The sequence below is a fragment of the Erigeron canadensis genome, chromosome 1 (assembly GCF_010389155.1).
Source record: "Erigeron canadensis isolate Cc75 chromosome 1, C_canadensis_v1, whole genome shotgun sequence".
Taxonomy (NCBI): Eukaryota; Viridiplantae; Streptophyta; class Magnoliopsida; order Asterales; family Asteraceae; genus Erigeron; species Erigeron canadensis.
This window is the reverse complement of record NC_057761.1, coordinates 60,215,590-60,238,801: the sequence shown is the minus strand read 5'-3', so window position 1 is coordinate 60,238,801 and position 23,212 is coordinate 60,215,590. Positions and strand designations below refer to the sequence as shown.

Sequence of the window (23,212 nt, the reverse complement as noted above, 5' to 3'; positions counted from 1 at the left end):
ATATCTCTTATATTTTTATTTATATATATACATATACATATATATAAAGAAAATAAACAAATAAATAACACATTTAAATCCATTTCTAAATTTGTTTGGCAAAAGTTTCTCAATATAATAAATACGTGATTTTCAAAAGTAAATATATGCCATTAATAATTAACTAAAAAATGCATGAACATGTATATATTCTAGAAAATAAGACTACCTCAAAGATGCTATGTAATATTAAAAAAAGAATAATCTAACATACTTATTTTGAATACTATATAGGTATTAAAATTCATCTATTATGTTATTTTAGATTGATATATGTTTTATTTTCCTCTCAATTTTTTTCTACACAATGTTTAATTTAGTCTTGGAAGAACACACACACACACACACATATATATATATATATATATATATATCTTGAACTATGGTTCTCTAATCATTTTCAGATCAAATAACTTTGAATCATTGGTTATGAAAATATCCACTTTTTTATGTTTATCAAATTAGAAGGTATGTACTTTGTATTGTGTAACATAGGTTTAATTTTATATTTTTTTGAGTTTTATATCAATCTCCCTAATTTTTTTTCTTATATATGTAAATCACTAACGATTTTGTTTCTTAACATTTAAGGATGTTCATTATTTATAAGGATGCAAAATAGCACACATCATAGTAAGAGATAACTTTAAAACTATGTAGATTTCAAGTAATTCGAGTACATTTATCAACCATAAACTATAACTATTACTAAACTCCAATTAATGCAAGAGCCAATGAATAACATGGATGTATAATTTTGCAAAAAATACTTCTACCAATCATCAACATATCTTTACATCTAAATTAGTTTTCTATATTTCATTAACGATATTTTAAATGATCACGCAAATATTTAAATAGCCGCACATCGTGCGGATAAAAAACCTAGTATATATATATAGAGAGAGATAGAGGGGGGGTATGGAGTATGTGGTTGTTATATACCTAACTTGGGTGTAGAACCCTTCAAATTTTGTTTTTTTAATCCATGAAAAGCATTGGGGGCCCAAGCATATATATATATATATATATATATATATATTAAAATATTGGTATGCGAGAGGTTCTACACCCAAGCTTGGGTATCTAACAGCCACATACCCCATTTTCTCATATATATAAATATAGGAAAAAATGAATATAAGGTTGTCCGGCACCTAAGCTTAGGAGGTGTGGAACCTCTCACATACTAATTTTTTTAATATTTGTTAATTTTAAATAAATCACATGGCCCCCATGAATTTTATGGATTAAAAAAAAGAACATGTGAGTGTTTCACACCTAAGCTTAGGTACATAACAGTCTTATATTCTCATCCCCATATATACAGTGAAAAGTTATTTTGAGAACCCTTTTTTTTGCGAGAACTTTTCAAATCAAGCCCAACCGATGATTATTCTTTACATGAAAATTGTTTTTTGATTGTTTTCTGGATAACTTATGTGTAATTTTGAAGTTTATAATTGTGTGGAGGCATGAATTATCATCCGTTATACAATTATGTGGAGATTTGGATTCTTGATCACATGTGCACGAATATTGCTATGATTACATATGATTGAGTTGCATACATGTGATCATAGTAATATTCATGCACACGTAATCAAGAATCCAAATCTCCTCATATTTATATAACGGATGATAATCCATGCCTCCACACAATTATAAACTTCAAAATTACACAAAAGTTATTCAAAAAACAGTCAAAAAATAATTTTCATGTAAAGAACAATCATCGGTTGGGCTTGATTTGAAAAGTTCTCAGAGGTTCTCGCAAAAAAAAAATGTTCTCAAAATAACTTTACCATATATATAGCCATTACAATATGAGAGATTTTATCACAATGTATAAGTCTCTTTGTCATAGGTTAGTTTCTTTATATTAGAGTTTGAAGAGTCTTAAGTTTTTTGTGTGTGAAATGATTAATCCTCTTAAAAAATTAATAAAATATCTTTTTAATTATAAAATAATATCAAGTGATAAAATCAAATGATAACATTAAAAAAAAAAAATTAAATATACACATCACCATCTTATAATTTTAATAGAATTTTTTTGTTAATTGTTTTTTATAACGATATATCAATTTTCTCTTATAAACCATATATATATTAAATACACACTGAAAGTTGTAAACTGGTGCATCGTGTCAAGATCATGACTAAAGTTAGGGGAATGTGGGAGTTAGTCCGAGCACTAATCATATGATGTTGAAATTCACATATCGTGTGTTGGTAGGGTTCTCGATTTATTTTTGTTCAACACCTCCTATTTTTTAACTTTTTGTATATCTATCATTATTCTAGTTATAAATGTCGAGGTCTAAGTTGTCAACAGCTAAAATGTTTATTAAAATTAAGGGGTGTTTCTATTTATTAAAATTTTCGGGTGTTTGGTAGAAAGAAATAAAAATGTAATAGAGCGTGAAAATAATAAAAAAAAAATGAGTATTTGAAAAAAAAATGAATTATGTTATTTGGTAACAACAAAAAATAAATGAATTATGTTATTTGGTAACAACAAAAAATAAAATGAATTATGTTATTTGGTAACAACAATAAAATGAATGGTTTATTTTTTGAGAGCTTAAAGTTCTTCTGAGTCATTGAGAAAATTTAACACTATCTCTCTTCTTTGTTTTGCAAACTAATTGGGTTGGATCAGTGGTTGGAGCCCTTGTCTCTGGAGACAGAGGTCAAGGGTTTGATTTCGATCTTCATGCACGACAAGGTTGAAGGTCCTTTTTTATCTTTGGTAGAACCTGGAAGCAACATCTCTACCTTTGGTAGGGGTAAGACTGTATACATCTCAAATTTCCCCCTACACCGTAAAAAAATGATATTGGGACCAAAAACTCGTGGAAGACGACATTGGGAGTTACTTTACTTTACTTTCTCTTTTTTGTTTTGCTATTAAGATTTATTTAAAAGACTTTTTTAAGTTTTTTCCATTGAAGCAAAGACTTGATCAATCTCTATAAAAAGTTTTACCATTGGAGATGCTCTTAATACGCTAACTACTTGACAAATATTCTCCATTAATTATTTCACCTTATCTCTGTTTGGAGTGAAATTTTCACTACTAGGATCCTGATAGAATTTACACTTCGAACTCATAAAAAAATTTATTTAACATTACCGTTTGAAGGTAGTCTTATCTAACCTAATAATTTTAGTTCTATTATCTTATTTCGATATGGCAGGATCTTGAATATATCAAGATCTATGACATCACTAACGCATATATATCTAGTACAAAAGATATTGTATGTAGGATTGAAGTACAAGATTGCAATATGAAGAAACATGCTTCAACAGATAGTTTACCATTTCAACTACAAGAATCGGGATTAACTGCTTTACCATGTGTGGAAAAGCTCTCAACGATCTAACATACCATTTCTTCAGCGTGACGAACAAGTCCAGGAAGATCCCAGATATTTCGGATATTTGGTTCAACGTCTAGCTCTATAAATAGGATGAGATCTTCTGCAAAGAAAAGGGACACAAGCATACAACTAGAAACCGATCAATACACACAACAATTTTACCTTTTATCTATAATCGTTCACATCTTTTTCTGTTCATTGTATTGTAGTCATCAACAAATAATAATAAAAAACATAGACAAGATCGATTTCTTAATTAAATCAAGGGTTTTCTCTGTCAACAAAATTATAGTGCCGTTGTGTTTTGCTTTTATCTTCAAGATCATAGCACTGAACCTTAGCATTTTACCCTTATCTTCAACCGTTTTCTTGCTTTATCAACATATTTATGTCTCAAGGATTTTCTTAAAACTCTTTTTTGCCAAAACTCTTATTTTGCACAGTTATCTTTAACCAAAACTTTCTTTTGTTTGAAGATCTTAAACATCAAACCTCACTTACAAATCTTTGGTCATAAAATTATCTTAAATCCTTTTATAAAATTATCTTAGGTAATTTTTATCCGAAACAATCTCATTCTTAGATTTTGACAAATATCACGATCTTATAGTTGGGAGGTTTTTTTGGTCATTTAGTTAGCATGATCAATCATTTCCCATTATAATAACTGACAATTGAAAATCACGGGAGGTATGAAATGGTTATCTCGGCCAGCACTAGTAGTCTTTAATGCTTCCGTTGTTCACTTCGTAATGTTGTTTGTCATGAGACTTGAAATGCGAGATTTAAAGAAAAAAACAAAAACAAAACTCGGGCCAATCAGTAGAAATATGAGCTCCGGTATGCCAAACATAGCATCAATTTACATAATTTTAGTAGGAACAAAAAAAAAAAAGATTTGGAACTTTTTATTGTCCAAAAGGTTCGCGTTCGCCCCATCTTTGAAGGAAAAAAGAAATTTTTAGTTCCAGCGAGAAAGAGAGGTGTGATTGTTTTCATTTCATTTTATTGCGTTGCATGCTTGGTCGGCCATTCTAGCTTCAATTCAAACCCACAATAATACCCATTAATTAATTAATTAATATAATAAATATTAGTAGAAAATTAATAACAAGAAAATGGAAATACTTATACTAGACTCGATCGGTATTTTAGCTTCATATTTCCACTGCCGTTTTGTTCTGGCAACATATAATACGTGTTTACTAATTTTTCATTAACCCCCATAAAATCAACTACTAATTATTTAATCACATCCCCAAACATTAAAAAAAAAAATGAAGCCATTTTTTACTACTGATTCATTGCATTTGAATTGATTTCTTTAGAAAGGACCTGTTCTTTTTCCAAGAAACAAGTTGATATTATTTTATGCACCTTGTTCATCTTTTTCTTTCTTTCTTTTTTTTGGTATCGAATGGGCTTCTTTTTAGTAGCAGATTATTATTGCAATTAGATTACATATATGTTGTATATGTTTTGAACCCCATGAACTTGTTTCTTGAATTTCCTTGCAGGATTTTCATTGCTTTGACTTAATCACCACTTCAAGGTATGCAAATCTTTCATACCCTTTTCTTGTTTTTTGTTACCTTTTTTTTTGAGTTTTAGTTCAGAAATTAATAACCTTTTTTTAGATTTATTGAATCTTTAATCTTGTTTTTGGACTATTCACTTGTTTTCATCAATCAATCAATAATGACCCTCGTTTTTTTGTGGGCTCACTGAATCTTTGAACTTTGATTCATCCAAGAGGACAAATCTTTACTAGTTTTTTTTAATGATGATGTGCAGACTGAATATTGGTTCTTGAAGATGCTACTTTGACTTTGGTGCAAAATTATTGACTAATAGTTTCAATCACTTGTAAGAAAGAAACAATGTGTAAAGTATTTGTGTTGTTATTTGGGATCATGTTTATGATATTACCTTGCAAGGGATTGAATTCAGATGGGAAATATCTTTTGGAGTTGAAAAATAATGTTAGAGACGAATTCGGGTATCTAAACAACTGGAATGCAGATGATGAGACACCTTGTGGATGGATGGGTGTGAATTGCACATATGCAAAAGTTTGGTCTCTTGATTTGCATTCCATGAACCTTTCTGGAACGTTGAGCCCGAGTATAGGTGGTTTGGCTTCATTGACTTTTCTTGATCTTTCCTCCAATAATTTTGGTGGCAGCATTCCAAAGGAGATTGGGAACTGCTCAAGTCTAGAGATGCTTTACTTAAACAGTAATCAGTTTGATGGAAGCATACCAGACCAGATTGGCCGCCTCTCTCGTTTGAGTCATTTGAATATATGCAACAACAAGATTTCCGGGTCAATCCCTGAGTCGTTTGGTCAACTCTCTTGGCTTGTTGAATTTGTGGCATACACCAACAATCTCAAAGGCCCACTCCCGCCATCTATGGGGAACCTTAAGAATTTGACAACTTTTAGGGCCGGGCAAAATAGTATGACCGGAAACATACCTGCAGAGATCGGTGGGTGTGAAAACTTGGAGTATTTTGGGGTTGCTCAAAATAATTTTGATGGGGAGATACCTAAGGAATTTGGGCTGTTATCAAAGCTTACTGATTTGATTCTTTGGAATAATCAGTTATCAGGATCCATTCCACAAGAGATTACTAACTGTTCTTGTCTTGAAACTCTTGCTTTATATCAAAATAATCTTGTTGGTGGAATCCCGAAAGAGATTGGGAAGCTTAGCTACATGAAGAAGTTATACTTGTACAGAAACGGATTGAATGGTACGATTCCCAGAGAGATTGGCAATCTTTCTCTAGCCACAGAGATTGATTTCTCAGAGAATTATTTGGTAGGTGAGATCCCAACTGAGTTTAGTCACATAAAAGGGCTTACATTGCTCTATCTGTTTGAAAACCAGCTTCATGGAGTCATCCCGAATGAGCTTTCTAACCTGAGGAACTTGTCAAAGCTTGATCTCTCCATAAATTCACTTACGGGGCCCATTCCTTCTGGTTTTCAATATCTCCCAAGAATGTATCAGCTGCAGCTCTTTAGCAACTCGTTAAACGGCACTATTCCTCAAGGGTTTGGGATCTATAACAGGCTTTGGGTGGTTGACTTTTCCGACAATGATCTGACCGGGAAGATCCCACCTTATGCCTGCAGGCGTGGGAACCTGATGTTACTGAATCTTGAGTCAAATGATCTGTATGGAAATATTCCGAATGGGATTGTGAATTGCAAATCCTTAGTTCAGCTCCGTCTAAGTGGTAACAAGATAACTGGAAGCTTTCCATCTTCATTGTGCAATTTGGCAAACCTGTCGGCTATTGAACTGGGTCAAAACAGATTCAGTGGCCCGATTCCCCTGGAGATTGGGAACTGTAAAAAGTTACAAAGGCTTGATCTTTCAGGAAATTACTTGTCGGGGGAGTTGCCTAATGAGATCGAGAAACTTACTCATTTGGTTCAGTTCAATATTTCTTCCAATCTGATCACAGGAAGGATACCACGTGGGATTCTGCATTGCAAGATGCTTCAAAGACTTGATCTCAGCAGGAATGGGTTTTCAGATGAGATACCACGTGAGCTTGGTGCTCTTTCTCAGCTGGAGCTACTCTTGATTTCAGAAAACAAGCTCTCTGGGGAAATACCGATCGTCCTTGGTAATCTCTCTCGTTTGACTGAGTTGCAGATGGGCGGTAATCTCCTTTCCGGTGAGATACCACCTGAGCTTGGATCCCTTACGAGTTTGCAGATTGCTTTGAATCTTAGCCACAATAATCTCTCTGGCCCTATACCTCCCCAGCTTGGGAATCTTATTTTACTAGAAAACCTTCTGCTCGATAACAATCATTTAAGCGCTGAAATTCCAGGTACATTTGCAAATCTTTCGAGTTTGATGTCCTGCAACTTCTCGTACAACAATCTCTATGGCCCGCTGCCTTCTGTACCGTTGTTTCTGAACATGGCTATCAGCAGTTTCATTGGTAACGTTGGTCTTTGTGGAGGCCCGTTACCAAGCTGTGACGAGTCTTCAGGTTCCACCCCTGCACCGCCTACTTTGGAGAGTAGCGATGCTGCCAGAGGTAAAGTAGTCACAATGATCGCAGCCGTTGTGGGTGGGGTTTCTCTTATTTTGATTGTTGTTATCTTATATTTCATGAAAAAAACAGCTACACGAAATGTAACTGTGATAGAGGATGATACAGAAACTTCTCCGGTCTCGTCAGCAGATTTATACTTGCCACCAAAAAATGGTTTCAAGTTCCAAGAGTTGGTTGAGGCCACACGGAACTTCCACGACAGTTATGTTATTGGAAGAGGAGCTGTGGGGACGGTTTACAAGGCAGTGATGCAGTCTGGACAGACAATTGCTGTGAAAAAGTTTGCTTCCAATCGAGAAGGAAACAACATTGAAAACAGTTTTCAGGCTGAAATATTGACACTAGGAAAAATCAGGCATCGTAACATTGTAAAGCTTTATGGGTATTGTCATTACCAGGACTCTAATTTGCTGCTTTACGAGTATATGGCGAGGGGTAGTTTGGGTGAATTGCTTCATAATGGTTCGTCTTGCAGTTTGAACTGGCCAACTCGGTTTACCATTGCCCTTGGGGCTGCTCAAGGTCTTGCCTATTTACATCATGACTGTAAACCAAGGATCATTCATCGTGATATCAAGTCCAATAATATCTTACTTGACGAGAATGATGAGGCTCACGTGGGTGATTTTGGTTTGGCCAAAGTGATCGATATGCCGCAGTCCAAGTCCATGTCCGCCGTTGCTGGTTCCTATGGCTACATAGCGCCAGGTAAGCTAAAAACATCCATTCATGCTTGTACTTGTATACTACTTATAAGCATATATATATATAGATTGATGAAATTGTGGGTTATATAATGTATTGAAATATATAAATGTGTGTGTATGTTCCAGAATATGCATATACGATGAAGGTGACAGAGAAGTGTGACATATACAGTTACGGGGTGGTTTTGTTAGAACTGGTAACCGGAAGAGCTCCGGTACAACCATTAGATCAAGGAGGGGATCTGGTTACATGGGTAAGAAGTTATATTCGAAAGAATTCAATAAATGTTGGGATTCTGGACAGCCGTTTGGATGTTGAAGAGGAAGATGATGAACGTGTGGTGAACCACATGATTTCCATCTTGAAAGTAGCTATAATGTGCACGAATATGTCACCTTTTGACCGGCCGTCGATGAGGGAAGTTGTGTTGATGTTGATTGAATCAAATGAAAGAGTTGGTAACCTTGTTTCTTCTTCTACTACTAATACATTAGATGATGATAATGATCACAATCATCAGCCTTGTTCAAAAGAGCAAGTCAGCCTGTAGTAGTGAGTGTATGTTGTGCTACACGTGCCTACCTATTATTAACCAAATGTGATTGTGATTCTAATTTTAATGATTTCTTCCCACTTGATATTCTTAACAACCTTTGATGATGAGATTGTACATAAATACATACATACATGATACATGTACGTACCCTTTTTCTTGGTATGAATTTATTGAGGGATATATAAATATAGATAGCTTGTTTGTGTGTTATTAGCTGAACTAATTATACGAGTATATGATTAGCTGATGGATGTTCAAAATTACCGTCATTTTATATACTGCCATAAAATATATAGGTGCATATATGTATTTCATTAATTATAGGATGCCGGCCATCTGTAAATTACTAGCATGTGTAATATATATACATATATATGAATCCCGTTGAATGAATTGGCGTTGATCATATATGCAACATGTAAACACAAAAGTCAAAGGGATTCTACAAAAGTTTTGGAAAGCAAACATTTTCTTGGCTTTCTGCAACTCAAAGGGACATGATGGTTTCTTTTCTTTAGAAGATACATCATTAAATGCTGTTGCGAAGATATATCACTTGCAGAAGAAACATCTTCTTCACCTGATCAGTGGATCAATTCAAAGAAACTGATCACTAAAAATAGATACTAGATACACTTAGGTGCAAATTCAATTCTCACCACCCTGCCATATTCATTCAAAAAACACGTGTTAAAGAATTAAGTTTTACCTATCATCAAATCATAAATTTTGAGATCCGTTGTATATTTCATGAGGTATTATAAATTTGATATAAGATGGCCCTTCTCATATCAACAACAACAACAACAAAAAAAACAGGAAAAAAGAGAAGAGGATGGCTCTTTTATACAGATGCAGACCAATTTGAAAGCATGTGACATATTTATTATACTTTTTCGTGGTTTCATTCATTTTAGTGTTTTTGATCCTACCATGACTTTAGGTGCTTTCATACTTTAGTTAGAAAATGACTCTTTCTTAGTTCAATTTAGGTTTATCACATGAGAAATTTAAAGCTAGGAACTTTGAAGAGATAAGATGCTAAAAAAGCTGCAACCATTTTGGAGATCGACAACGAAGAGTTGTGACCATGATCCGGATCATGATGAATATGATGCACAATGATTCGTAGAGCACAAATATATATACACTAATGTATATATATAGGGAAGTGATATTCGTACCATTTGTTTTAATTGATGTATCACACTTGTGCAATACTGGCTTGTACGGTCAGCTGTAAAACTTGTATATTGTGGTACATCAATCAGGTACGAATATCACTTCCCATATATATACAATTAAGTATGTGTTGGAATATATATATAAATATCATTATTCACGAGTACGCAACGAAATTAAATAAAACCATGTAATCAAATAATTAACCTTGAAATAGGATTAAGGAATACCTTTTAACGTAGATGATAACTTTAAAAAGATTTGAAGTAAATCCCTCTACGATCGCACACTAGACATCTCTTATACCGTATGTTAATACCCCGATCACGAACCAAACAATCCTTTGTTATTATCCCTATTAGTCAAACCAAACAAAACCCGAAACCCTTTGTTTTTGAGTGTTTCGGCCGAACCAAGAAAAGGAGGGAGAAAGAGGACAGAAACTTATGTGTGAATTGAATGAAAACCCTTGAATTAAGCCCTCTATATATAGGGAATAATTAAGGTTTAATTATCTTGGAAAACAAGTTAAATCAAGACTTAAAAAAATCCCTTGATAGAACCCCCCCCCCCCCCCAACCCCAATCGGAAAATTCGGTTCCAACACTAATTTCCTATTTTCACATTTAATCCTCCTCTTTAATTTAATACAATTAACCCTTTAACTTATTTAAATTAATCATTTCATGATTAAACTAATTAATATATTACTTTAATATATTAATTAATAATATAGAGTTCCCGTGTCTTTTTGTGTGACCCCGTAGACTTAAATCATTTTCGGACATATGTTCATTTTACGTGATCATATACTAACAGTATGTACGTAGGATATTCATGATATATTAATGATTGTGCCCCATGTTTTTTATGATTAAAATATTAAAATAAGAGAGGTCTTTATAGCCAAACTTAGATATATGATAACCACATATTCTCATCCCTAATATATATATGATGTTTTCTTCAAAACAATTAATTATACATTAGATCACATGGCTTTTTAGTTTTATTCGCATATATACGGAAAGTTAAAAATTATATATATAGCAAAATAAAACTTTTTCAAAGCATCAAAATTACATTTTGTTCATATGTAGAGAGTGATAACCCTTTCTCTCTTCCACAAACTGATACTGTGATACGTATACCATGTGTTAATACGAGAAAGTTGACTCTTTCCAAAACCATTTTTTTTGAAGAGTCGTGAGATAACAACATTATTCTAGCCGTGATGGAGGTCAACTCATGAAAGAAATTCAGTATGATTAACTCATTAGAGCTAGTGTGTGATTAACATGTATTGGACTCTCATGTCTCAACAGCCACTAGTATAAATAATATATACTAGGGCTGTAAATGGTTCGGTTAGCTAGAAATTTCGAACCGTTTTTCGGGTTTCGGTTCAGTTCGGTTAGTTAAAATTTTTGAACCGTTAAGTTCGGTTACCCGAAAAAGTCGGTTAATTTCGGTTTTATTTTCGGTTAACCATTTATTAAAGTTATGCTAATATAAATTTTAAGTTTTAATTACAATAGTCAATTTACATTGCATTAATTAATTTTTTTTATATATATAATAGTTATTTAACTACATTAATATTTTGTTTTATAAATAAATATACATTTTATCTAATTGTGAATTACTTTTTTCTAACGTTTTATTTATACAATGCAAGTTTCTATCTAAGAGTATCATGATTTACTACTTAAAATGTCTTTTATATGATATTACTAATGTTTTTGATAAATATCTTAAACAAAGTTAACAACTTTTCTTAAAAAGAGTATATATATAAAAAATTTACTTATAATATTCAAGATTAATTATAGATTGTGAAAGAAAGTTAGTAAAATTGTTAATATCTTAGACAACAAATAGAAAACTTTAGCTAAAGAGATATGTAAATGATGTATTTATGGAATACATATATGTGTAAATATACATATATATGATTATATGTAGGTATATATCAAAATTCGGTTCGGTTCGGTTAACCGCGGGTAATGAATATTGAAAACCGTAACCGAACCGTTACACTTCGGTTTTTATGTTTTCGGTTTTTTCGGGTTTCGGTTTTTTCCGGTTTTGGTTTTTTCGATTTTGGATCACGCAGTTCGGACCGGTTTATCGGTTTTCCGGTTCATTTCTTACACCCCTAATATATACTATAAAATTCTTGATTGATTAAAGCCCATTAGCAACATGAAAGTATGATTGTCCATTACAAACCAGCTGATCCATTAACATTTACATGTGTGTCAAACACAAGTGCATCCAAAAAAAAATAAATTTTGAAGTAAAATGTTAATATATATTAAATGAAAATTTAGCAAGACGACAAACACATGAAAAAGCCTGTTATTTTTATGATTAATTGTGTAGTGTTAAAACCAAGTGGGAATGCTTTTGGTGTGAAAAGGTGTTACACCATATAATATAGTTATCTATGATTTGAAGATCAAAAAAAGAAGGTACGTGATGGTACTTGGATCATATCTAATAAATAGCTTATCTCCTAAATCAAAAAAACCATAAATATGTTGGCCAAGTTGTTATAGCTTTGCAATTAATCCCACTCTAAACTTTCTAAGTGTGGGGATAAATAATCATACGATGTTTTATAAAGAAAACAACTTGTTTACAATTTGGAATTCCAAAAGCACCACACCTTTTTCGGCTAAGTGGATACCTGCTTATCTTGAGGTTTTTATTTTATTTTTATTTTTATATTATTACTAGTACTAATACGGCTGCACGGTTGATTAATGATTATTTATATTTATATTTTATTTTATTTATAACATGTAATTAGGAAAAACAAAAACACAAAATGTAAATCCATGAGTCTAAATTTAATAAATCCAATCATATGCTTTTAGTCAATTATACATATAACCTAAAACTTCATAAGTTAAAAAAAATGAGAATATGAAAAACAACATCATTATGATGAAAGAGTAATTTTTTAAGCCCAAATCAATTAACTTAAAATATTATAACGAAATAGTAATAATTATAATGAGAACAACAATAATAAATATATCAATACTAATAAGAATAACCAAGAAAAGGGATTAAGCTTACAAATAATATGATTCGTAATAGCTTCGTAATAGTTGGCGAATGATTCATAAAAACCGTAAAAAAGTAATAAGTGCATGTAGATCATAATTCGTAATATTGGTATTGATTATTAGATTTATAGACATTCTAGATAACTATTAGTTTTCAAAAGAAAAAATTAGAAAACTAATAGAAATCTATACGTATTTGAAAATTACGTATGCCAACATCCATATATTTAATAAAAACAATATTGGAAACAAATAATAAATAGATATAGAAATCCTATTTTATCATAAGTATATCATCTACCAATCTATATATAACAAGGTTCTAAATTCTTTTATGGATAAACAAGAACCGTTAGATAAGTTTAAACTTTTAGTTACAACCCTTAGATCAAAATAATTGTATCCTTACCAAATTTATCATTGAAAAAACACAACATTAGCCCTTGTAGTTTTTAATTAAATCTTAGTATACTTAACTTAATATTTTATTTTTACTTCTTTTTTTTTTGCTGCCGACTTCATCAAAGAAAAACCAAAATTTTTGGACTTTTTTTTCCTTAGCCCAATACCAAAAAAAGAAGTTGTATATTCAACTTAATATTTTATTTACTTTTTTTTTAAGTCGACTTAACCAAAATAAAACCAAAGTTTTTGGACTTTCTTTTTCCCCTTAACCCAATTAAAAAAAAAAAAGGTTTTGCTAATTTTTCACACTTGGAGCTTTGAAAATTTATTAAATTAAAATTTATTTAAAGATTTTAAGGTTTTTATTAATACATGTTTTATCAAATACATAGGAGGTTAATGACATTTAATATAGTACCATTCAAAATTCTAAAATTCTATAAATTTAACAATAAATACAGAATCTACAAATCTCAATATATTTGATGTAAAATTACTTTCAAATTTTTTAAAAAAATTTAATTATGAACACATATAGTAGACTTTTTGAGCCTAAAAACTTGTGAAAAGATAAGATGACAGGGGTGATAGGTCATAAAGTGTGATAGTCAAATGTTTAGCCATACGGGCTCCGCCATCTGATTTAAAAATTCGCTAAAATTATAACGAATGACATCTCTAAGAAAACCCATATAATTTTGATAATATATCGATATACGATTTTTGAGATAAACTATTTTGAATTAATTAGAGAAATAAAATGATTTATGAAGGAGCTATGTTATCAATAGTGATGCTATAGCGGTTAGCGATCCTCAAGCAAAATAGTGGTCAAGTAGCGGTCCCGTTATTATCGGCGCTATTTTACCAATATCGGTCCAAAGAATGGTAAAATAGCGGTGCTATAGCGGGGTTTTTTTTTCAATTTTTTAAAAAAAATTTAACTATGAGCACATATAGTAGACTTTTTGACGCTAAAAGTTTAAGAAAGAACTTTTAAAATTGAATTCTTAAATAGAGGTGAAAAAAATAAAATGGCACAGGTGATAGGTCACAATGTGTGATAGTTCATAGGAGGTGATATATCATAGAATGTGATGGCCAAATGCTTTAGCCATACTGGCTCCGCCCTCAGATTTAAAAATTCGTCGAAAATATAACGAATGACATCTCTAAGAAGACCCATATAATTTTTATAATTTATCGCTGTACGATTTTTGAGATAAAATATTTTGAATGATTTAGAGGAATAAAATGATTTATGGATGAGCTATGTCATCAATAACGTTGCTATAGCAGTGCCATATCGGTGCTATAATGGTCAGCGGTCCTCAAGCAAAATAGCAGTCAAAATAGCGGTCCAGCTATTATCGGCGCATTTACCAATATTGGTGCTATAGCGGTCAAAATAGTCGTAAAATAGCGTTGCTATAGCGTTTTTTTTTTTGCCCAAACTTGAAAGAAACACTAAATTTTGTAAGTATTAACACTAGTGTTTCAAATATTGACATTTTTAAGCTTGACTTTTGATATTTCTATTAAGTATAAAGTATTAATTGATATTATTATTAAATATTAAGTATTATATATATATATATATATTGCATAATATTTTAATTACCGCTACATCACCGCTATAACCAATATATCATATATCGGACCTTGACCGCTACACCGCTATTTTAGTAATTAACTACTTAGTGGAAGAGAGATAAATGAGTGGTTGAGAATTGAGAAAAGTGAAAAATGAATGATTGAGATGTATATAGATATATTGTACATTATGCATTAGTAGGTGTACATTGGTGAAAAGTTACAAATTTTGTAGAAAACAAATGTTTTATAATGTAGTAGAGATAAAGTCATGAAATTTCATGTTTTTTCTTTTCTGTATATAGTAATATAGAGACATATCTCAACTTTGATTGTAAATGTAATATTGTTTAATGAAACTTTGTTTATTTATAAATTAACTCATTTGAGCAAGATATTAATTTACAACTCTTGCATCATATTATTAATTAGTCCATTTCAAAATCTTTTATCTATGTTTGTCAATTTACGATATTATACAACGATAATATGTCATTAATTAAATATAATCTCTCGCGTATTACGCGAGACAATAATCTAGTTATCATTAATAAAACATACATGAATTTATTAACATATGAATATCCTAATTAGATACGAATATAGATAAGATTAAAATAAAGAATTTATTAAATAGGTTTTTTTTAGTGAAATTGGCTAAAAGGACATTTGTCGTTTTAATATAGTGACACGTGTCGATTAAAGGATGATGCAATCCTGTTTTAGTTTATTGATAGATTATTTTTTTTAATACAGATTTTAATAATTTGAATAAACTATATATAACAAATATCTTCGTGGGGCTAATTTTTTATTCTCCAATTTAGATATGACTCTGATAAATATGAGAAATAGCTTTTATATTTAACCCCTCATGAAAACGTTTTTAGCTCCGTCCCTGGGTTTCATGATCTTGGCATCACTTTCCAAAACAACAAATCGACATACATGCCTCGACTATTCAAATCTATTTTTGAAAAAGCTAAATATTGAAGTAAATGGCAAATCGTGTATTACTCGGTTTGAAACACGCGAATAACACAAGTTTCAAACATGAAAACGATTTGTTTAACACTTGAACGCAATAATTTGGGTTAATATCCTCAGCCAATGATACGTATATGAAATATGAAAAGATGTGTGATGTGTAGAAAATATAAAGATATTTGTATTGTTTGAGGAAAACTTAAGAATTTTAAAAGTTTAAAATTTATAAGAATATATCATGATAGATGACATGGTGACTAAGGGCACATTTGCTATATGGAGATAGTCTTAGACCTTGTTATAATAGTTGTTCTTAAGACCGAGAGACCCAGGGGCGGAGATAGCATGGGGCAGCGGGGGCAACTGCCCAGGGGTGGAGTGTGATAGCCTTTTTCATTTTTGTTTTGACCAAATCTTTGCTAAGTTTTTGTTTTGATCAAATCTTTGCTAGCTAGTTCTTCAAAGCATATGCCCAGTTATAATGTTAAAAATTTGCATGATAACTAAATAAATCATAAAAGAGATATAATAAAGTTTAGCTTTATTATTTCTTTTCAAGTAAAAGTTTTTTCTTTTACAAAATTCTTATAAATAGATGATAACAATTTTTCTACTTTCCATTAACAGTTTATTTTTTCTTATCTCGTGTGTAGTTATAAAATTTTATTTTAATATACATAAAACACGTTAAGTTTAGTTTAAATAAAGTTAGTTTGGTTTAGTTATTAGAAAGATACCTGTCACAATTAAAAATTTTTAGTTTGCCCCATATTAAAAATTTGCTGACTTCGTCTCTGGAGAGACCCATCTACCTATCTATTAAAGGAATTAGGTCTTTTTTTCAATCACACACGTTGCGTCTTGTCATTTTTTTTGTTGAATGTTCGTGTTACGAGACGGCTAGCCGTTATATCCAATTGGGCAGTCAGTCACTAGCGACCGATCCACGAAGTCAGGGAACCACAAGGGAGGGAAAAACACACCAATTTAGCCGTTACAGAAGGCACAATGCTAAATTGGGGAAAAACATTGCTTGCTCGGATTCGAATATTGGTCTCTAAAGGCCCAAACTTCATTGCAGGACATGCGCTGGCCACATGTCATTTCAATTCAATCTACTAAACTTATGACTATTAATAAATACATCCTTTATAGTTTATTTTTTAGTTCTCTAAATATCACAAAAACTACCAACGGATCCCTCCTAAGTCCTAACACAAAATTGTCGTTCACTCATTCTTGGGATTATATATCAATTTTAACTTTAATTACAATAATGTTATTTTCTTTATTTTATACACCTTAATTAAAATTTATCAATTCTATTTTTCTTTATATTGTTAATCTTTCATATTTAATTGGACTTAAAATATATTAAACTTATACCCGCATAATGTAGCGGCGATGGTGGTATTAGCGGTGGGTGGCGGGAGCAGTGGCACCGGTGGCAGTGGTGGTGGTGTGGTGGTAAGTGTGAAATTAATTGACGTAAAAAGGGTAGTATGGTTATTTAATGGTTGAATAATTTATGTTGTAAATTATTTCATTAACAGTATTTTAGGTATATTAGGCGAAGATGTTTAACTTAGTGATTATAAGAAAAAGGAATAATATGTTCATTTCAAAGTCTGAATTAAAGAGGAGTGATAATTTATATTATATAGAAGTAATGATGTTATATATTATCAATTCATTTATTTACTTATTTTTCTTATATTTATATTTTAACATAAAATTTAACAGCTATGAAACCCAATATGACATTTTCTGTAAGTTTTTTCAATCCCTTAAACACAAAAACAAGCATACATAAGAACTTGGTCTTGATTAAAACATTCCTTTGTTAACCTTTACTTTAGTTTATATTTAAGTCACCTTTTATTTTAATTTAAAAAGTGAATATAAGTTATAATGAACCAAGAAATATATCTAAACTATATTAATAAACAAACTACTATTCCCACTTTTTAATTCTCTAACTTTAACATACCAAAAATCTACCCAATATATCCTTAAAATATTTTACACCCATTTTTATCTAAACTATCTATCTTCTTTATTAATTAATTTAAATATTTCCACCTAATATCTCTATAATATTCTTAGTAAAGTTATTTATAAAAGATACATCTCTTAACCATAAAATAACTACACTACCATTTACGTCAATTACTTTTAGATTAATAACCACATCGTTACCACCACCGCCGCTAGCACCACCCGTTACCGCCACCGTCGCCACATTGCGCGGGTACCTATCTCGTATATATATATATATATACACATCATAACTAAAAGGGGTAATACATAGTTTGATTTTAGTCCTTGGGATGTAGCTCAACTGGACATTTAACGCCCTTATGTCTTTCAGCAAAATGTTGGTCACGGGTTTGAAACCTTTGAAATACATATTGGGAAGTCCTTGCCAATGAGGTGAGGCATGAAGGTTTTCTTTGGTATTTAGCTGGTTTCCTCCAGAACAGTATTGAGACTTCCACCGCCAGTCATGCCCTCGGATTGACTGTGCTGGTGACGTAGTCGATCTTTGCCGGACGATGAAAAGGCAATTACGTTGAGTCCAATCACCACTACTGTTAAAAAAAACATAGTTTGATTTTATCAAATACTCCGTATATAAGTTGTTAAAATAAAGAAGAAAAAGTAGATTATTTTATGTTTGGTGATTTATTTAATTTTTTTAAATGAAGGATAGAAAATAACTAAGAAATTAAATTCTTTGTTTACAACATATTTTTATAGAATATTAATTTATCTTAAATCTTATAAACTTTGTATTGAAACTAACTGACTGAGTTGTTAAAAATTTTACTTTATTATAAGTTTAAAGTTTACAAATGTGACTTAAAAGTATCTTGTGTGTTAACACGCGATACAGGAAATATGAGAGAGACATAGATGAGATTTTTAGAGAGATTAACATAAAAAAAAATTAATTACATGAATGATCATTACAAAGTAAAAAGGCAAAAATTAATGTCATGTGTAATGCACATGAACAATTTAACGTACCACAACTAATGGTCATCACCTTTTAGATGATATATATACTACCTGTTTTTAACTGTACATTACCTGTTTTTGACTGTATATTACTAAATGTGTTTTAGAGTATTATATAATATAATATTATATAAAATGTTTGGTGGTATATGGTATACATTTCACTTCTCCTTTTATTTAAAATCCCATGAAGTGATACTAGAAGACGAAAGTTTCTAAGAAAATAATGAGATCAATAATATATATAATTTATTTTTAGTAACTTGCAGACAAAAGTTATTAAAAAAAAAACTATAAAGATCATCGATATAATATTTAAACTAAAAGTTTTAATGATTTGTTTTTTTTATATAATGTTTTCTTATTTCATATTATAACGTGATCAAGTAAAAATCAAGTTACAACTGAATAATGGGTAAGCGAACAATAAGTTGCGCCGCTATCTCTTTTTGAATCGGAAAACCTATTCTAAATGGAATACAAATACTTGGTCCCTCGGGCTTTGCGAGTCTTTGTGGACCACCTTTTACACCCGTTCTAAAAAATGAACCGTCTCAGGGCGTAGAGATCCAAATTGAAATTCCTACGAATCACCGGGACCAGTCGTGTGATTCACTTCTTTCTATGTACATAATACATTTTTTTTTTGATGATACAAATACAATACATCATATTTTCTTCTTTTGACAAGAATGTTCCTTTCCTAATGGAAGATGCCAAGATGAGTAAAAGGACCCCACATATATTCATTATGTTTCATATATATCAAGTAAGATAAATCAATAAGAATTAGAAATCTTAAAAAAAATCTTTGATAGTTATGTTTCGTAAAAAATGTGCATGTGGAAACCATTGTAGTTGTGCCACCAAAATAAGTTGCAAACCACTTAACATTCACAATCAATAGACACATCAACCATACACACCAACATTCACCCCAAGAGACAATGACTACTCGATCTTTATCTTTAAATATATTGGATTAGCACTTAAACAGTAATATGTCAAATACATCTAGCTAGCGGGTCACAAAATATGTCTAGCGAGATTTGAAGATAAATAGAAGCGTAAATATATATTTGTAGTTTTTCAATCATACAAAGTTAAGGCATGATTGTATAAAAGTTCGAAATTAATAGGGTTAATATATTGAGAAATGATAATCGTACCACACTTTTTGATTAATCTACCACTATTGTGCATCATATACTTGTACTGTCTGTTATATTATTTGTACAGTGTGGTACACTTCTAAATTTAAGTGGTACAAATATAGGCTGCCTAATATATTAGATTCATAGAGACTCTTTTTCTTTTCTTTTTCCCTTTTTATTTTGGCGAATGGCAAATGTTAATTGTTGATTTTTAGTTTCACATCCCGTTTGTATCACTAAATAAAGAGCTCATATATAGGCCAAGTTATAGAGACTTTTTCAAACTTGTCATAAAGCTTTGTCTTGCAACTAGAAGAAAAACACATATTGACAATTGTTCTTTGCTTTGCAAACGGGTCTAACTTCAACACGAAACCATATAAGGGGCTCCGCAAATCTGGTTACCTTACCTCTAATGAACCTATGTAGTACTGATAGAGTTAGCCAAAATGGTAACCCTATTGAAATGCAATTCCAAATTCACCATCGATCATGGACTACTGTTTGGGTGCCAAATTAACCAAACACCACTATGTTTTATTTCTCAAACTCTCAGCATATTAATTTGTAAGATCTGTTAGTATAGATACTACTGTCGAACGGTTGAACCACAACAATCCAACCAAAACTATATTTACCATTGGGGTGGCTAATTTTAGGACCATTAGGACCATGTAGAATGTAACTTACACATCATCATCATCAGTGACCACCACTATGATCCTCCAGCGACGGCGACCACTACCACCGCGACTTACACATTAACTTACACATGTGTAAGTCGCGGTGGCGGTGGTCGCCGTCGCCAGAGGATCATGGTGGTGGTCGGAGATGATCATGGTAGTGGTGATGGTGGTCGGAGATGGTGAAAAATGAATGATTAAGATTTGGTCATAATAGTCCTAAAATAAGGAGTGGTCCCAAAATAACTTCCACTTTTTATATATAGTGATCAAAATATATGCATGATGGTAAATAAGGGTGCTTGTTTGGATAATCACACTCTTAGCATGTGCATAGTCGCATAGAGTAAACAAACACATATCAATGAAATTTGTAAAACATGTTTCATCTTGTAAATTAAAGATAAACGACAGAAGATGAACATAAGATAAACTAAGAAAAAAACAACTAATATTCTTTGTAAGAATGAGTTAGTTTAAATAAAATAAATGAGGTTTTTTCATGGAAGAGGTTTATCCAACGACTTTGGAAGCTGAGACTTCTTGTGAGCACATCAAAATGCCTAACTATTAGGCTATATTGATGACGATTAACAAGTGAAATTTAACAACTACGTACAGAAACTATTCTTATAAATCATGACACCGTACGTTTAACCGAATAGTTAGGCTCTTAATTAATATTCGAGTCAAAGAAAAGCACTTATATGCCGATGAAAGTACAAGGAAATAAAATGCAACATGCCACAAAAAACATTTTATCAGCCTAGCTTATCTCTAGAAAAAACCATGGTAAGTGCAAAAATAACAAGTAAAATTATACTAGTGGAGTAGTGGCTATGTGTTTAATTTACAGCAGCTAGCTAGTCCCATATATATACTCTGTTCGTAAAAGGATCGGAGCTGCTAGCCAAAAAGAAGAAGCTCTCTTTGCTAGCCAAAAAGAAGAAGCTCTCTTTATCAGAGGCGGTACCAGGAAAAATTTCGAAAGGGGGCAAAATTAAAAGTCCAAAAAAACAAAATTCTAAAAGGGGGCAAAATGTTAAAAACCTATAGAAAAATTTAAAAATTTCATAAAAATTTCAAATATACGTGACAAAATCTAAATTTTGTAGGGGGTCATCTGCCCCTCTTGCCTCCCATGTAGGCACGCCACTGCTCTTTATGACCATGAAAAATCCTTAACCCAATTACACTCGTCATTTCTAAAATAGAACCCGTCTTCCTTAACCAACCATGAAACTTTCCTTAGAGGAGGTCCACACCTGGGTTGGTCTCTATGTACCCGAAAAGCTTCAAACTTTTTTCTGGTTCGATCCCATTTCATGGTGCAAGAGAAAAAGGGGGTAGAGGTCCAAAAACTGAGTTTTGTGTCCCAAGAGAAATCATCACCTTCTTGAAGAGCTCGACCGCCTATAATACCACTATCTTTTGAGGAGCACCAGATGACTAGAGGGAGAGAGGAGTTGTTGGTGAAACCATTAACCACTCGGACTTGGTATGTCATACCATGGATAGAGAAGTATTTAGGTTGGTGGTGTTTCATGGACATGAACACCATATATGAAGCTAACAGAAACAGCAGAAAAATTTGCCAACTTTTCATGGTGCTAAGTTGTTTGGATCTCAGATTTAAGGCTAAGTATGTGTGCTAAGACTTGATAGTGTAGCCAAAGACACAATGCGATTTATAGGAGAGGTGGTGATGTGACTTGGCATAAGCATAAATTAAGGGATAGTATTTATATATATAAAAGCAGTTTATATAATAACGTGGTTAGAAGTTTCAAAAATGTAATTTGACTACAAAAATAATCAAAGAGGCAATCCAAATGATATCACCGAATGCAGTATAAAATACTAAATGAGTTCGAGTTACCAGCGGTACCACGAGTTATCAGCTGTACCGATAGTACCGGTCCCCTAACATATAAAGTGGTACTAGTCCTGGTCTGATATAAGGCGGTATCGGAAAAATCCCGTAAACTACGGGATTTCGTGGTTCCATCTCGGGCTCAAAAATGAATACTAGTCCCAATCCTGAAAAAGATTCGATACCTCTTTTTGGTACTAGGATCGGGACTCAGGATTTTTGCTCATCCCTACTCAATAATGTGACATAACTCCTTACTACTAGATCACTTGATAAAAGTAGTATAACAAAATTACCGCTCGGTAACATAAGCTTTTACAGCATACTCGGATAGCATGTATGGTTACTAAAGTCTTTACACCCCCTGTGTATTTTTTCTTTGGCCTAAGGTCCTTATGAAAGCAGTCTTTCTATCCTTAGGCAGAGGCAAGACTGTTTACGTCTCAACTCCCTCGTACCCTT

General features: G+C 31.9%; 2 protein-coding genes across 2 annotated transcripts; one reads left to right on the top strand and one right to left on the bottom strand.

Moving 5' to 3' along the window:
- The first annotated feature begins 5,256 nt into the window (after nucleotides 1–5,256).
- Nucleotides 5,257–8,839, top strand: LOC122581242 (probable leucine-rich repeat receptor-like protein kinase At2g33170). Its single transcript, XM_043753426.1, has 2 exons — nucleotides 5,257–8,219; nucleotides 8,345–8,839. Exons 1-2 carry the CDS (start codon nucleotides 5,309–5,311, stop codon nucleotides 8,767–8,769), a joined length of 3,336 nt encoding a protein of 1,111 aa, XP_043609361.1. The 5' UTR covers nucleotides 5,257–5,308; the 3' UTR covers nucleotides 8,770–8,839.
- A 13,076-nt stretch (nucleotides 8,840–21,915) lies between these two features.
- On the bottom strand, nucleotides 21,916–22,522 carry LOC122586052 (S-protein homolog 29). The gene has a single exon (XM_043758164.1). The coding sequence runs from the start codon at nucleotides 22,481–22,483 to the stop codon at nucleotides 22,040–22,042; it is 444 nt and encodes a 147-aa protein (XP_043614099.1). The 5' UTR covers nucleotides 22,484–22,522; the 3' UTR covers nucleotides 21,916–22,039.
- Between the last annotated feature and the right edge of the window lie 690 nt (nucleotides 22,523–23,212).

Coding starts and splice junctions, on each gene's coding strand:
- LOC122581242 (XM_043753426.1), top strand. CDS start 5,309: ATGTGTAAAGTATTTGTGTTGTTATTTGGGATCATGTTTATGATATTA. Junction 8,220..8,344: donor CTATGGCTACATAGCGCCAG/GTAAGCTAAAAA, acceptor TGTATGTTCCAG/AATATGCATATACGATGAAG.
- LOC122586052 (XM_043758164.1), bottom strand. CDS start 22,483: ATGAAAAGTTGGCAAATTTTTCTGCTGTTTCTGTTAGCTTCATATATG.